This window comes from Tenrec ecaudatus, chromosome X (genome assembly GCF_050624435.1).
Source record: "Tenrec ecaudatus isolate mTenEca1 chromosome X, mTenEca1.hap1, whole genome shotgun sequence".
NCBI classification, from domain to species: Eukaryota; Metazoa; Chordata; class Mammalia; order Afrosoricida; family Tenrecidae; genus Tenrec; species Tenrec ecaudatus.
In genome coordinates, this window is record NC_134548.1 from 164,708,938 (window position 1) to 164,725,953 (window position 17,016).

Genomic DNA, 17,016 nt, shown 5'->3' on the forward strand with positions numbered 1-17,016 from the left:
TAAAACAGCCAATTTCTACGAGATCCCTTAGAAGAGTTGGGTGGCTGACAAGGCAGTAGATGCAAAAAAGCAGGATACTCACGGGCCAATCTGGCCCAACTTTGGTCTTGGCACCTTCCAAGGTCAACTGAAAAGGGTGGCTGCAGCCTGAGAGCCACTCTTGGAGAAGCGCCCACATATCTGCCCCACCTGAACCCAAAGGTCCACACAGCTGAGAAAGGCTGAAAACAAGGCATATCCAAAGGGCAACTAACTGCACGGTGACGTAGTGCCTCCAATGGCTGCATTACCTCAAGCTGCACACATAGGTGGTCCACGTCGAAACCAGTGCTTCCCCAAGTGGGTGATGCCACCCTCTGGGGGTCATCCCGGCGGGACTGCCAAGCAGATGCCTACACTTTGTCCAGGACAATGGGTGACACTGAGGTGTTTTTCATTGTCACGGGAGTGCCAACTCTTTTTTTATTACTTTTTTTTTCTGAAAGGTGGGGGGTGGTAGGCCAAATCTGTTTAAGAGCATATGACAAAGTAAAACATAATAATGACTGTCCCCAAAGTCAGGATGATGGTGCTGTCTCAGGGGAGAAGAGGTAGGGCTGTGACCAAGAGGGTACACACGATGGGCTCAGGTGTTGTTGAAGTTCTTTTTTTTTTTTTTTGAGCAGACCAATAGACATCAATGACTACACCTGGACATGGTTTTCACTCTATCTGCTCTCTCCATCATCCTCGCACTGGTCATCTAGGTCTCTCGTGCTTTCCCGCGTACACATGGCATCTCACAAGAAAGGCAATACTTGGTAGCCTGCAGGTTACCTGCCATGAAGACGCTCTAGATGTGATTAGGAACCATGAATGCAATACCGGCCCCAGCACCAGTTCTCCCTAGCTGGGGAGTGTGGCTTTCTCGGCCCATCATCCGCATCAACTACAAGGTCGCCATCAAAAATGCAAACTAACCAGGACCAGCAGGAGAGACATGAGCCCTGTCATCTCCAGATTGCTTTGGGATTGGCCTCCCCTCTTGCCACTGTGGGATCAGATCTGGGGAATGCCCCGACCTCAAGGAACCCCAGTCGCGCTCCTTTCTCTTCCTTCATTGCAGTGCCGGCCATGACGTAATACAGTCCCTCTAGCATGGCTTTCGGTCAATCTGCCGCAGGAGACCTCTTTCAAATGATTCAAAAGCAAGGATGTGACTTGGTTACTTTGTTACAAGGCACACCTGACCTGACTCATGGTATTCTTCATATGCATTGAACGTTGGACATTGAATAAGACCCAAGAAGAGTCGATGCATATGAATTGCGGTGCTGGAGGAGAATACTGAAAGCATCATGGACTATAGGAAGGACAGCCAGATCTATCTTGGAAGAAATACGGAAAGAGTGGTCCTTAAAGGCGAGGATAGCAGGACTTCGTCTTACATACATTGGACACGTTGTCAGGCGAAGACTATTGGGTTTAGCAAAGGAGAAAGACAGGGAAAAGAGGCAGCCCCTTGGCAAAATGGACTGAGGCCATGGCTGCGCCCAGGGACTCAAGACATCGGAACAATAGTGAGGCGGGCAGTGTTTCGTGCTGTGGTGCAGAGAGTCGCTGTGCGTGGGAACCACACTCCGGGCACCTCAGAGGTCACCGAGTGCCGGGTCCACGGAGAAAGCCTAGGCTAACAGGGCCAGCTCAGAGATCATCTGTTCTGGAAGGACCCTCTGGGACACTGCTCCACCTTCCCAGTTGGAGAGAGAACCTGACACCTGAGGGAAACAGGGCCTCAAGGGAAGAGGCAGAAAATGAAGAGGCCCCCAGGGAACTAAGCTACTCACCAGTGCAATCAGCGCCGTGCAGGATGCTGTGAGTGCCTTGTCAAAGAACCAAAGAGGTCAGGGACATGGCGCGTGCATTTGAAGAGGCACTAGCAGTTCTTCACCCAGGAGACAGGAGGCAGGAATCCTTTGACACTTTCCCACTGGGAGATGGGGCATGTGTTAGCTAGTGTCCCTTGAATTTGGACTAGGCTCAGGGATACATCGCCTACAAAAAGTGGAAAAAGCAACACTGTGGACCACCCAAGGCTAGGTCCTGAAGGCCATGAGCCCACAAGGATGAGAACAGGCATGCCAATAGCAGCCCAACAGCAGCTGCGAGCCAAGTGCCCATCAACAGAGGGGAGGACACACCCAGTGGTGCCTCTCCCTACAGAGGACATCTAGGTATGTTGGAAGTCATCAAAAAAGAACCTGACATGGAATCCAGGAACAGGAATTGGAGTAGAGATACCAGGAGGGTAGGGGAAGAAGAGAGGAGGGGAGGAAGGTGGGGAACTGATCCCAGTAATCGACACATAACCACCACACACACCCCCAGGGGGACAAACAACAGAAACCATGGGGTCAGGAAGACAGTGGTCAGCGTAAGGTATGAAAACAATAATAATTTATCATTTATCAAGCGGGGCTCGAGAGTGGAGCGGGGAAGGAGGGTAAAAAGAGGAGCTGATACCAAGGGCTCAAATAGAAAGTAAGTGTTTAGAAAACAATGATGGTAACATATTGTGTTAGTCTGGGTACTTTGGAGAAACAAATCATGTATAAGAGAGAGTTTTATATAAAGGTTAAATGCACATCAAGAAAACATTCCAACCCAGTGCTGCCCAAGCCCACAAGTCCAACATTAACCCATATGTCTGACACCAATCCACAAAGTCCTCCTCCATCTCATCTCACAAAACACACACTATGATGCTGATTGCAGGAGGAAAGTCGAATCAGTGAATGTGCCAGCATCTCAGCGCTGGCACAGGGGTCTCCACAAGGCTGCCTCAGCACCCAGGGCTGCATCGGGGTAGGTCCATGTGGCTTCTCCTCAAGGATGTGCGCCTTGCCAGCTGAAACAGGGAACTGGCTAAGGCACCTGCACCCTGGTCCGACCATCAGCGAGCAAGGCACCCGAAAAATCGAAAGGCGAGGTTCACTGAGCCATTGATCTCTCTGTCCTTCAATTAACCCCACATGTGTTTATCAGCCAGGTTGGCACAATAATCTAACTACCTCACATATGTACAAATATGCTTGATACAATTGATGCATGGACTGTTAGAAGACTGTAAGAGCCCCCCGATAACATGATCTTTTAAATAAAAAAAGGAAACTGAATGCATCAAGCTCAATATGCTAGACATCAGTGAACTGAAATGGACTGGTATTGGCCACTTTGAATCAGACAGCTGTATTGTTTACTACACTGGGAATGACGCACTTAGAGCAATGGGATCACATCCATCATCAAAAGAACATTTCAAGATCCATAGTGAAGTGCGCTGCTGTCCGTGACAGGATAATACCTATGCAAATACATGGAAATCCAGTGCAGACAACTGTGATTCAAATATACACACCAACCACTAAAGCCAGCGATGACAAAATTAACAAACTCTACCAACTTTAAGGATTCCAGCATGCTATTGGGTAGGCATTAAGACTGCAGTGAGCACAGTGATTATTTCATGTGTTCTTCTAGCCGTAGCCTTTATTACTCCCATCCCATCGCATGGTTTCCGTTTTTCTGGTGGGCCGGGGGTAAGAAGCTGGGAGAAGCTACTAATAGGAGCACAGGGTTCCGCTGTGAGTGGTTGTTAACGGGGTTTATTGTGATTGCCATCCTGCTGGGTATAAAATCAGCCAACTCAGTGGCAGGAAGTGCGGGAATTTATCACCAGTACTAGAGAAGGTGCACGAGTGGAGCATGTCCTTTGGAGCTCTGTGTATTGAACCTCCTTGATCCAGGAGACAGCTGTGACACCAGAGGGGAAGCAGAGGAGCAGTAGCAGAACCAGGAGCCAGAGCATGGGACAGAGCAGTGGACTTCCCAGCCCACAGAACAAGGAAAGCTGAGTACATTTGGGCGCAGGAGCCTGGCGTATGGAGTGGGGCACCTCTGGGCACCTAATTGGAGGAGTTTGATTAGCTCATCCACCAAGTTTGACCTGAATGTTTTCAAGGTGAGGCTTATGGTGAAGTGGCGTGCCCTTTGGATATTTATTGGCAGCCCTAAAAGATACTGAGGATCAGAGAGAGGCCTGCCTGTGGGCACAGCAGAGAAGGAGTTGTCCTGACAGAACAAGTGTACCCTGAGCATTTCTCATCTGTTCGCTTCTCTAATAAGCCCCAAAATCTGTGTGGCCATTGCCATGAAGGGGAAGGCCGCCCTGGACGGTAGGCGTAGAGTGCTGAGAGCAGATGCTAGCTCTGGGAAACTGAGCAATATGAGCAGAGTGCCATGGGAGACAAGTATGGGCTGAGCAGTGTGGGGTTCACTTCAATGGGTCCTCTCCTGGAAGCATGGGGTTTTCTAAGTGAAAGAAGGCAAGAGGCAGGTGAAGTCAAAGGTCTCCTTCCTGTGTAGCTCCTTGAGTTCTGGTTACCTGTAATGGCTGGATGGAATGGAGGAAACAATACACTACAGAGGAGGGGAGAAAAGGTGCCTCCAAAATGACCTGGAGCAAAAGCGGGGTTGGTTAAGAGGACTGATACAGGGCCAGGGCCTCCTAGAGCCACCTTGCCAGTAGCCCAAGGCCATATACACATAAACGGATTCCCATTGCAGGGGTGGAGAAGATTACATGTATTATGAAAAGGATTCTATGTTTTTGGACTGCCCTGGTGGCATAGTGATTCTGCATTGGGATAGAATCCACAACGTCAGCAGGTGGAAACAGTTACATTCGACTCTGTCCTATGGGATCTCCCTGTGCTCGATGGCAGTGGTTTTTGGTTTTGTTGGCTTAATGGATAAGGAATGCTTCTACTGCCTGAGAGTGTCCAAAGGGCCTGTAACCTGGCCTGTAGTTCATTAGATATGCTAAAAGGTGAGTTAGGAATTTCTGAGAAGGAACAAACTTTAAGCCATAAATCTATGTAGAGTTGAGAGCTTAGGTGGAAACCCGAGTCCCACCCAGAACTGAGAGAACAGATGTACATTTGAAGGGAAAACCTGAAGAAAAAAGAAACAAACAAACAAACAAAAACTGGCTTTTAAACTAGTGAGCAAGCAGTTTGCTATTGGCTGCATTGATGCTGGAAGGTCTTAAAGGCATAGGACGGCGGCAAGCAGATGCTTGTGACAGGAGCCACTGGGGACCACTTGCTGCGACGTGGAAGGAAGACAGCAGTGCGGGCACAGGCTGCACTTGGACATGTTGCAGTGGCACCTGCGGACCTGGTCCACAGGTGCACTAGAGGAGAGAGGAGAGGAAAAGCTGGCTGGTCTGACATTTAAAGACGTGGGCTGTTGAATCTTTGGGCATGACTTATCTCCAGTAAAAGAAGCCAGACACACAAGATCACAGATTCCATAAATACATGTGGAAAATCTAGAATTGGCAAATTCATACTGACAGCAAGATGAGCGGTCACCAAGGTCGGAGAAATGAGGGAGAGATATCCATTGGGTATGGGCTTCCACTGTGGAACTAGATTTTGGTGACGGTTATCTAATAATTGTGAATGTATTAGATGTGATGCAGGTGTTCAATGAACCCTCTAGTCAATAAGCATCAGTACAAAGCAGGTTCCTAGGAGACAGAGGCTAAAGATGTTCCAAATGTCCCACTTCTCCTAACTGCTGGACCACTCCACCTCAAACATCAATGCCCTGCCCCTCCTCCCAGTCCCTGTCTTCCCTACTTTTGGTTCTTAATTTGTGGCAACATCTCCCAGGACTCATGAGCCACAGTTGATTGGGAGAGTGACGAGGTACAAGATGGGATGCAGATCAGCTCGAAAGGCAGAGGAACAATTTGAGATAGTTTCTTTATCAGGGCAGCTCCTCTCTCCCTCCTCCCTCTCTCTGCCCCTTCGAAGACCAGCAGGATGGCAAAACTTTCCATTCCCCTCATTAGGATGCCGTGCACATTACTGGCATGGTGCCATCCCCACCAGGGTGCCATGCACCTTTATTTCCATCGTTAGCAAATGATCCAGTCCTGTTGGTGGGCCAGAAACACCTCATTTGCATAGTCCCACCCAGTCAGTTGGTGGGAATTACAAGGTTAGGATGACTCTATTAAGGGAGAATGGGACCTTCGGACTCCCACATAATCGATGACTACAAGAAAATACTTGCCCCCAAGCCGAATCTGCAGTGGTTTATTACAGCTTTGAACACGGGTCAGAAGTCTTGTGGGAAGTGAGTCCTGCATGAACAATGGGATCCTTGTGACTCGAGTGGGCAGAGGTCTCATGGGCAGAGAGTCCTGCATGAACAATGGGATCCTTGAGGCTCTCTGGTGACTCATATGGCCATTAGAGCAGGTGGTCTCTTCTTGGTCTGTCTGGACTGTAGGCTACTCCGGGGCAGGTTATATGTTTTATTTGATTCTGCTTCAACCACAATACCGCAACACAGGCTCAGTTGGGCATTCAAGCAATTTCTGGGTGTGATTCGTGATCACCCATGTGTGTCAGAGCAGAACTGTGCTCCAGAGGGTTTGGGAAAACTAATTTGCCAGGGCCTTTCCTCGGAGGTACCTCTGGTGGACTCTTGTCAATTAGCACCATCCGGGGGTCCCACAGTTCTAGATATTGGTGATAAAGCAGACTATGTCTCCGCTCAGAGTCATTCAGAGTCTAGTGCCAAATAGGGATCGAATGAACAGGGAAACTCAGACCATTAGGGGGGCAAATGCTTTAAAGGGGAAACAAGGAAGAAATGGGGCCAGGCAGCTCAGGAGTGGGGAAGAGTGAAGGATGGAGGAGAGGGATATTACTTAAGGTGCGGTGGTCAGGAAGGTCTCGCCAAGGTAGGACCATGTGCTTAGAGAAGACAAGAAGGGAGGCCAAGGGTCAAGGCCCTCATTGGAAAGGAGCTTTGTGGCAGTTACATAGTCTCCTGACAACTTGAGTGAAGGGGTGGAGTCTAAACTGTCAATCGAGTCATAGCCAATGCTGCCTCTATGTGGGCATGGCCTTCTGAGGAATCTTGGAACTCCTGTCTTCCTCCCTAGAGGCGGGATACACACTTCCTCTGCTTGACATTCCTGCTGACAAGCCACATGGAGCCACACTGATGGGAGTCAGAGCCCTGGAGCTGGAGGAGCCATGTAGAGACCTATGCCAGCACTGAGATGCTTCCACTACCATCGGATCCACAAGACTTTCCACCCACTGGCCTGTGATCTTCCTGCAATCGGCCTCATTGCATGTGCTGCATGAGTCTGAAGAGGAATTTATAGACTGGTATAGCACATATGGGCTAATATTGGATATATGGACTTGATCTGGACCGGACCGTTGCTTAATATACAATTGCTTTTTTATATATATAAAGCTCTTTCTTGTACACATGAGTGTCTATGAATTTGTTTCTCTAGTCTACCCAGACTAACACAAGCTTGCAGTCAGAGGGACGGGCAAATGGAAAGGCTCAGAGGTGGAGAACGCTCAACCTATTCCAGGACTAGGAAGGAGGCCAGTGGGGCTGAAACAGGGCAGGGCCTGTTGGTCAGCTCTAAGGAAACAGTGGGAGGTGGGGGGCAGCTGTATTTTCATTACAATTGAAAGAAGCTGGAGGGTTCTGTGCAGAAGAGGGACAGGGACAGCTGTGCGGAGGCTGGCCAGTGGGGGAGAGGGATGGAAAGCACCAGGGCTCCAGCTGAAGATCACTGCTGGGGGCCCAAGGCGCAGGAAAGGGAGGCAGCCAGGGAAGGTTTGAGAAGAGTCCAGAGTCCAGATGGATTTGAGGATAGTCCTGGTGGTCGCATGCCAAGTGCCATGTTGAGCGTAAGGGGGAGGGGGGAAGGCATGGAGGAGTGGCAAGAGCCACTGTAAGGAGTGGAGGGAACAGGAGCCAGAGAGGCCTAGTCACAGGGATCAGAGTCCAAATGTTCCATAGGTTGTGTAGAGCCCGGAAGGTGCGGGGGTTTAGCAAGCTCTGCCTTTAACTGAAAGGTCAATGGCTCAGACCCAACCTATGAGGCCATTCTACCCCTTCCTACTGGGCCACTCTGAGTGGAGTCCACTCCACACAGTGTTTTTCTTCTTTTTTTGTCTCTTGTAATGGGCAAGGCGCTAACCCTTTGGTTACTGGACTGGAGGAGGCTGTCAGAGGTCCTGGCATCCAGCTGGGGGCATGTATGAAACAGAGGACAGAATATTGAACAGCACAGGCGTCAACTAAAGGAAACGGAGGACATACACAGCATCGCTGTGCCAAAAAGACTTGGTTGACCAACAACCATGCCGAGAGGGCGCATATAATTAAGAATGGATGACATTGAGCAAAGACATCTAGGCTGAACTGAGGGCATTGATGAAAAGCAGGTTCCGGGAATTGATGGAATACCAATTGAAATGTTCCAGCAAGCTCATGTGGCACTGGAAGCACGCATCTCTCTGTCTTTCTCGCTCTCGCACGCACGCGCACGCGCGTGCACACACATACACACACACACACACACACACACACATACAAGTGAAAGAGTCTAGTGCTCCCTGGCCAATTGATTCGAAGAATCCACATTTGTGCCCCTTCACAGAAAGGAGACCCAACAGAATGTGCAAGTTACCGAGCAAAATCACTGAAATCACATGTAAGCAAAATCTTTTCTGCATATCATTCAACGATGGGTAGCAGCAGTGCATGGACAGGAAGCTGCCAGAAATTCAAGCCAGATTCAGAAGAGGAGTAAGGAATATTGTTGGAGGCACCAGATGGATCTTGGCTGAAAGCAGCAATACCAGAAAGATGTTCGCTTGTGCTTGTTTGATTGTGCAAAAGTATTAGACTGCACGAATCCTAATAAGCTATGGATAGCGATGAAAGGAACGGGAATTCCAGAACCCTTCATGGTGCTCATGCAGACACGGAACACAGGGATCAAGAGGCAGAGGAGAAAAAGGGGATCCTGAGTGGTACGGTGTGTGTCAGGGTTGCATGCCTTCAACATACTGAACCTGTATGCAGGAATTTATGAAGAAAAATGCAGCAGCAGAATTGGAGGGGAGGGGAAAAAAGAATTTGAGAAAGGCTTATTGACAACTTGCAACATGCAGTGACACAACCTTGCCGGCTGAGAGTAAAGAAGACTTGAAGTACTTATTAATGAACACCCAAGCCCACCGCCTTCAGTATGGATTGCACCTCAGCATAAAACAAAAATCTCCACACCTGCATCAGTAAACAGCATCATGATAAAAAGACAAAAGGCCAGAGCTGTCAAGGGTCCATAATCTATGTCCATGGAAGCAGCAGTCAAGAGATCAAAGGAAGTATTGCGGTGGACACATCTGCACAAGACCTCTTTAAAGTATTAAAAAGTAAGGAGGTTACTCTGAGGACTAAGGTACATACACCTGGCCCAAGCTGTGGTGTTTGCAATCATCTCCTATGCATGTGGAAGCTGAGCAATGCATAAGGGGGACCAAAGAATGAATGCATTTGAATGATGGTGTTCGTGAACAGTCTGCAAAGTACAGGGGCAGAATGCTCCTTCAAAGGGAGGATGGTGAGAAGTTGGCATCCTTTTTCTCATGTAATTTGGACATATTTTCAGAAGAAACCAGTCCTGGGGAAAGACATGTTAGGTAAAAACTCACTGCTATCGAGAAGGCTGACTCACGGTGGGTTTCGGAGACTATAACTGTTTACAGAAGTGGAACACCGAGTCTTTCTCTCAGTGCTTGGTAATAGGCCAGCAAAAAATGAGGACAGCCCTCAATAAGATGGGCTGACACAGTAGCTACAGTGATGAGCTCAAATCTAGCAATGGCTGTGAACGTGGCACAAGATCAAGCAATATTTCATTCTGTTGTACAGCGAATTGCTAAACAGCTAATTAGATGGGGCCTTTCACCACCACCACTACCACCAATGCAGTCTTGGTAGTGCAGTGCTTCAGCACTTGGCCGTTCACACCCCCAGCTGCTCCCTGGAAGAAAGGTGTGGCAGTCTGCTTTTGTAAAGATTTACAGCCTTGGAAGCGAGCGGTTGGTTCTACCTTGTCCTATGTGGTGGGTGTTGACTAGATGGCAACTGGTTTCATAACTACCAATAGAGTATCAGAGGAGCAAATGGAAGTGCTGAGGAGGCAGTTCAATGGAGGAGCCTGGGGTTCAAAGGCGAGATCAGGGTTGGGGCTATAAACGGAGGAGACATAAGTATGCTGATGGGCTTTGAAGCCCCAAGACTGGTTGAAAGCACCTGGGACATACTGTCGGTAGAGTAGTCCAAGAACCAAGCTTTCCCACAGTGCTAAACAAGGGGGAAGAATAGTGCAAAGGAGCTTGGGAAGAAACCATGGGTATTGTTGACTAGGTGATGAGCTCAGGGGAGAAAGTGCTTCAAGGAGGGTGTGGTCTTTTGGACCAGTGTGTCCTGAATCTTTTTTTTCCCCATCCTTCTTTTATCTGGACAGAGATAGACCAATCGTGGCACCTGAGCTGGCCACTCCCAAGCTTTGAAGACTGCAGTCATTATGCACGCAAGTAGGCCAAAGAATAGTCAGTCTCTGTGGACTATGCTACACCAATTGTCCTGAGGCAACTGTTCTAAACCCTCAAACCAGTCACGAGGTCCCTGAGGGTGTTGGGTTAGGGTTAAGAAGTTCACAAATGTCTTCCCCTGTGGCGGTAGGTGCCTTGCAATAGACTCAACTCACAGCTACCCCAGCCCCACCCCGCTGCCTGCTCCTGCACCATTTCCCTCACTTGTGTTGCAGCCCACTGTGTCAGTCCATCCTCTGGAGTGCTTTCCTCTCCTATGCTGACCTTTCCTTTCGCAAAGACTGGTCTCTCCTGACAACATAGCCAACATACGTGAGATGAACTCTTGCCATCCTGGCCTCTAAGGAGCATTCTGCCTGCACTTCCCAGACAGGTGGGCTTGTCTGAAGGCAGTTCACCATACTTCCACTATTCTGGACAACACTGTCACTCAAATGAATCTGTTTTCTAGCTTCCATTATGCATTGTCCAAGCCCTTTGCATGCTCTACTAGATTCTTGGATATTTCTGCAGCACATGCAAATACATGTGAGGAAATATACTTTATTAAGCCTATATACATGCAAGGGAGCCCTGGTGGCATTTTTGCATTGGGCTACTAACCTCAAATCAGCAGTTTGAAACCACCAGCTGCTCATTGGGAGCAAGACAAGGATGTCTGCTCCCATAAAGAATGACCGTCTCAGAAACCCCCAGGGAGGGTCCTACCCTTTTCTATAGGGTGGCTACGAGTTGGCACTGACTCGAGGTTTGGGTATATACACTCGGGAGTGGATTATTAGCCTTCCCAGCACTCTTCAGTGTGCTTGTCTACTGATGGATTTACTTACAGATGTTGAGTGCTATTATTCCCATTGGAGGACTGGGTATCAGCTTTGTGGCAGTGCCTTGCCTCATCTTCCTCTCAGAGAGTGGCATATGGCCTCCAAAGACTGGCCTTTTGCCTCGACTACCTTATGCCATGACTGCTTGTTCTCAACACCCTCGAGTCCGTGCCAACACAGTCTAACGGCCAACCTTTCAACTAGGACTGAGCGTTGACCCTTTGGTTGCACCCAGGGAGGAGCTCCAGTGAAAACAGATGCGGGAACTGGTTAAGGCTGAGTAGGGTTCCAGGCCAACCCATTCTTATGAAGCCCACCTGCCCTCCCTTCAGTTCACAGGCACAGTTAACTGAAGCCGAGGCACAGGTGAGGGTGGGAGAACAGGCACTTGTGACGGACAGATCCAAAGCCCTCCAAGCCTGGCCATCAAGCTTGCACATGCCACTCTTGGCCACCCCCTAGCTACTAGCCCCTCTTCAAAGACAGCAGCATGGGCTCCAAATTCCTTGTCAGGTTGTTTCATGAAACCCAAGCAACAGAAAGCCAGCTGTCCCTCCCCCACCTCCAAGCCCTCAGGCTGCTGCGAACCTCATCTGCTGCTGAGACTGTCGCACCTAGCCAGCAGCTTTGAGAATCAGCTGCCTACACAACTCAAACCCTGACCTTGGAGAAGAAAGAAGATGAATTTCTTCTGAGATGTGGAAACTGTGTGAAGGAAAATCACAAACTAGCTTATGCGAATGAATGAGGTGGCCAGGAAGGCAAACCCAACCCTGCCTTCTACTTTTGTCTCCCGGGGCTGTCACGACAGTCACAGACTTTGCAGCTGGAACATGACATCTGCTGGTAAGTTACAACCCCAGTGGGCAGAGGGCTGAGGTTGGTCTCACTGGGTGATAAGTGTGGTGGGTCCCTGCTGCAGGCTCCAGCATGAAATCACCGCTTTGTCCCTTCCAGCTGACTGAAGTGTTGGGTGGCTAGCTTAGAGATCTTAGTTTGAGCCAGCTGCTCTGAGGCAGAAAGATGTGGTAATCGGCTTCCTTAAAGATGACAGTGTCAGAAACCCCCACATGGGGCAGTTCTACTCTGTCCTGGCCTCTAGGAGTAGGATGAACCCTACCACAATGGTGAAAGCATATCTGCATTCCTTGGCTCGTGGCCCCTTCCTCTACCTTCAAAGCCAGCATCTTCTGCCTCCCTGCCACTTGTCCAGACCCTCATCTCAAAGTCAACTGGTTAGCAACTCTAATTCTATCGGAATTCCTTTTGGCCAAAGAAAGTAACATATTCACAGGTTCCAGAGGGGAAGCTGGGGGGGAGGGGAGGTGGCAACAGCTTCCCATCCTCCAAAAGTGTTTCGGGCATTCCTGACATGTGTTTAGGTTGACTTTAAGCTTTTAGATGCCAAGCAGGATTTGCTAGGCAGCGGGGCCTCTGAGTAGATCAGGGAGTGCCACGTCCCACCAACAAACAAGCACAGTGAAAGAGAGGACACCAAGCAGACAAGGAAGAGCCAAGTCAAGTGAATGAATCTGGAGGGATCTTTCCTGAAGGCCCAAAGACTGAAGCCCATCCCTGGCAACTGCGTCCCTGCTTTCCAACGCTGGGGGCTGGCCTCTTTCAGGCAATTCACATGAAGGCCTTAGACAACAAGCGACCTTTGGTACCTAGCTTCCCTTTTATAATGTTGTAAGCATACCTTAGGATGTCTTTGGTCCTATGAATCATCAATTGAAAAAGAGAGCCTGCCACTTTTGTCCTCATTTAATGCTAATGACAAGCCTCTACGGTGGCTATGTGCTTGTCCCCATTTTCCAGGTGAGGAAACTGACGCGCAGATTTATTACCTGACCTGCTGGGGCCACTGCAGCCTTGGCAGACTTGCCCCTAAGCCTGCCCGCCTTTCTATGGGCTGCATTCTCTTTTGAAAGGAGCAGGCAGTGTCTCCCTATGCAGTGTCTCTGGCTGAGACTTGCCCAGTTCCTGTAGGTGTCTGTGTGTTTGATCTTTGTTTCAGCTGGTCACAACTACCTGAGTTCAAATCCAGTTCCGCTACAGACGACGGCATGTGAACTCAGGCAAGTTACCAAAGCTCTCTGGGTTTCCGCTGTCATCCCCTGAGTTCTGGGTTACCACCCACACCAGCAAGACTCCTGACACTGCTCTAAAGAAAACCTTCCATTTCCCTGGAAGCAGGCAGGCTGCAGAGAATACACAGGTGAGCGAAAACGCAAATCCACTGCTCTCAATTCATTCCAGCTCACGATGGCTCTATCGGACTGGGGACAACTGCTCCTTATGGACTTCTGTGTCTCTACCTCTTTTCGGGAGTAGAAAGCCCCACCTTTTCCCCACAAAGAGGCACTAGGGGTCCTGTAGTCTAGAACCGAAACTCCAAACTCACTGCCATCGAGTGGATGTCAACTCCTAGCAACCCTACAAGACAGGGCAGACCTTCCCCAGTGAGTTTCTGAGACTGTAACTCTTTCTGGGAGTAGAAAGCCCTGTCTTTCTCCTGAGGAGCAGCTCAGAGTTTCGAACTGCGGATCTTGGTGAATTGCAGCCCAATGCCTAACCACTACACCACCAGGGCTCCGCTGTAGGCTAGAAATCCACTCCTAATTAGAACAGGAAGGACTTGGTAACTGCCCTGGAAGCTCCAGGGAGTCAGTAGCTTGTTGCTTGTCTCTACTTGTCAGAGTCTCCGGGCTCTGGAACAGCATGCTTCCTTTGATGTCCTCCTTCATACCCTAAGCCCTCCCAGGCCAAGCCACCAGCCCAGGGAGCCGTATACCCTGTTTGTTCATTTCAACACAGCAGCTCTGAGCCGGCCACTGGCCTCGACCCCCAGGGAGACCACTAAGGCAAAAAGCAGATTTGGCATTATCTCCTTTTGGTCCAAAGAGCCTGGGTGAGAAGACTAGCAGCCTCTGCTTCAGCTTTCTTCATGAAAACAGCAAACACAGAACACTTGACAGGGGTGGCGCCCCACTGCTACCTCTCCCCAACCCTGTGACCACAGCCTCTCAGCGGTAATGCAGGCTAAGGCCTAGCATGCAGTAACACAGTACCAGCGGGGACCTTGGGAAGAATGGGTGCAAAGGCACCTCGGCAGGCGGACAATGATGGCAGGGATGCAGACTCCAATGTAGCACATGCCTGGTCCCCTCAGGAGACCTTTGTGCTTTCTTTGGCATGAGACAGAGCAACGAGCTGTTCGCACTACACACTTTCTCAGAAATGCTTCAGCACACCTCCATCAAATGGCTGCCCTGACGACGCACTCCCCCAAATCAACTAGTGTGACAGGAAGCAACCTGAAACCTCCTAAGAAGGCACCCCATCTTGAAGACAGGCAGAAGGTAGCCTGGAAGGAGTACCTTTGTTCTAACTTGCCAATGTTTCCCTGGCGTCAGATGCAAGTCAACCAAATGACTTAGAGCTTTCCCAAAGAGGCGTCACAATCAAATGGCAATGAAGCCCCAACCAGGAAAGAGAGAAAATTCAACAACTCTTTGCCCCACTTAGCTGGCTTTCCTTCTCCTCAGGCCACTGGCAACACAGGGCATCTATCCCGAGGCTTGGGCTTTATCTCTGTCCCTTCCTAAGATGAGCGGCAGGGCAACTTCAGGCTGACCTCCTGAAAAACATCTCAGCATCATTGGAACCACTGTCTGGTCGTCTCCATGAGCGGACCCTTCCGGTACTCAGGGCTAGGACAAAGGGGGGGTTGTTTTTTGGGGGTTTGGGGGTTGTTTTTCGCTGAGGGCCTACTTTGTCTCTAGCTGTGCTTGCCCTCATTGCCAGGAAGCAGAGCGCACAATTCCGGGCTAAATGGCAATGTTTTCTTTAAGACTTTTTGCTGCTGTGCAGATGGGATATAAATAAGTGTTAAGAAGCTTCTGTTGGTACCCTTTTAAGATCCTATTTTTAAGCGCAGGCTGCCTTTCTTCCAAGAAAAGGCTTCTCTAACTTGAAGGCAGCAGCCGCTTCCCATGAGAGGCCCGCAGAGGAGTCTGGTTCAGGGTGGGGCTCGGATGCTGCTAACTAACCAGCTCCCTGAAACACCCTCCTGGCGACTGGTCCAGGTTCGCACCTGGAGTTGCCAGGGTTGAGCCACTTGGTCCCTTGATTCAGGGAAATCGTGGCCCTCCTCTGCGGCTCGGAAGCCTACGTGGCCACCACCCGAGCCCCAGCCCCCTCGATCTTTAGGGAAGGGTGTGCCCCTAGACTTCCCGACTCTCCTGGGACAGCTGTGGTCTCGGTGCAACCTGCTAGCTCAAGATCTTTGGGGAAGGGGGCAAAATCATCCTGCTGCTTCTAGGGCCTGTGCCTGCTCTGGACATCACAAGCCGCAGCGAGGTCAATGCAGCAGGGTCTCTGGGGGTCGGGCCAGGCCACTGCCCTCAGCCATATCACCCACTGTCGCTCGGCTGCAGGCTGTGGCCGTGGGCCGGTAGCTCATGCCCGGCGGGTCCCTGCACCCTTCGCCTTACCTCTCTGGGCCAGGGTGGCCAAGGAGAAAGCGAGGCCCACCAGGAACGCCGAGCGGCAGGCCGCCATGGCTGGGAGCGGGCGGAGGACCCCGTGGCAGTGAGCGCGGGGCACCCGGGAGGCAGGGTCAGGGAGGAGCCGGGGCGGAGCCTGGCAGCCCCAGCCTTGCGCACAGCGTGCTCCTCTGTTGGCCACCGGGGCCGCACCAGTTGGGGGCGAGGCCAGGAGGGGCGGGGCGAACCGCAGAGTCCTGGGCGGGGCATGTGGTCTCGGGGGCGGGGCGACGATCTGGGGGGCAGGATGAGGCAGCCTCGGAGTGGGGCGGGGCGGAATGGCAGTCTGAGGACGGAGTGGGCGGTCTGGGAGGTCCCCGCAGCCAATGCGAAGGAGTCGGCTAGTGGCTGGGCTTGGCTGCGCCCTGGGTATCGGGCGGAGCTGTAGCACCCTGCAAGCTGCTGAGCTGGCTCTGCCGAGCAGCCTGGCCAACCGTGACCTTGGACTAAGTGATTGGGGGTCGGACCGGACCTAAGGCTAGTCTCTGGGACAGGAGGGAGTTGCGCGGCAGCAGAGGGCATCCAGGAGGGCTAGGGACGGCCACCTGCGCGTCTGCTGGCCACGAGGGGAGCTGAACAGAAAGCACTTTAAATGCGCAACTGGGGCGAAGTCCCTTCACCAGAAAGCCCACTAGAAGAGGAGTCTGTCCCTAGATGCCAAGCAGAACCTGCTGCAGCCACTGCAGCCGCCGGCCCGGGGATGTGCCCAGAAAGGGCCCTGCTACAGCTTTTGAGGACAAAGGGAGCGCCTCTGCCCTCCAGAGTGGCGGAGCCGGGCCACTATTATGCGGCATCACCTGCCATGCCCCCCCCCCCCAAGGCCCCCTCGTTCACCTTCAGATGATCAATACTCAGCAACCAGCCAGGGAGCCCCCAACTGGCTCCTGCCCTATCTCTGCTCCCAGCCCTAGTGGGACACCTGGCAATGAGATGGAAATCTTTCTCCTGTGACTTCATCTGTGAGTCCTAATCCTGGGGCAGGGCACTGCCAACTCGCTGGCAAGTCAACACTTCTCCCAGTCAGTGGACAGATGCTCGCGCATGGCATAGTCCGGCATTGTCCTCATACCTTCTGTTCCTCAGGGACCCTGTAGCATTGTCCAAATGGCTTAGCAGAGACAGTTTTCTCTGATGGCTGCTGTATAT

General features: G+C 51.0%; 1 protein-coding gene across 4 annotated transcripts in view; it reads right to left on the bottom strand.

Moving 5' to 3' along the window:
• Positions 1-15,979, bottom strand: part of CD99L2 (CD99 molecule like 2) — a 62,145-nt gene extending 46,166 nt beyond the window's left edge. For all 4 annotated transcript variants that reach the window (XM_075538746.1, XM_075538744.1, XM_075538745.1 and 1 more), the window contains exon 1: positions 15,820-15,979. In XM_075538746.1, the coding sequence (XP_075394861.1) occupies positions 15,820-15,886 (67 nt within the window). In that variant the 5' untranslated portion in view covers positions 15,887-15,979. The remainder of the gene's footprint in view (positions 1-15,819) is intronic.
• Positions 15,980-17,016: the final 1,037 nt, after the last annotated feature.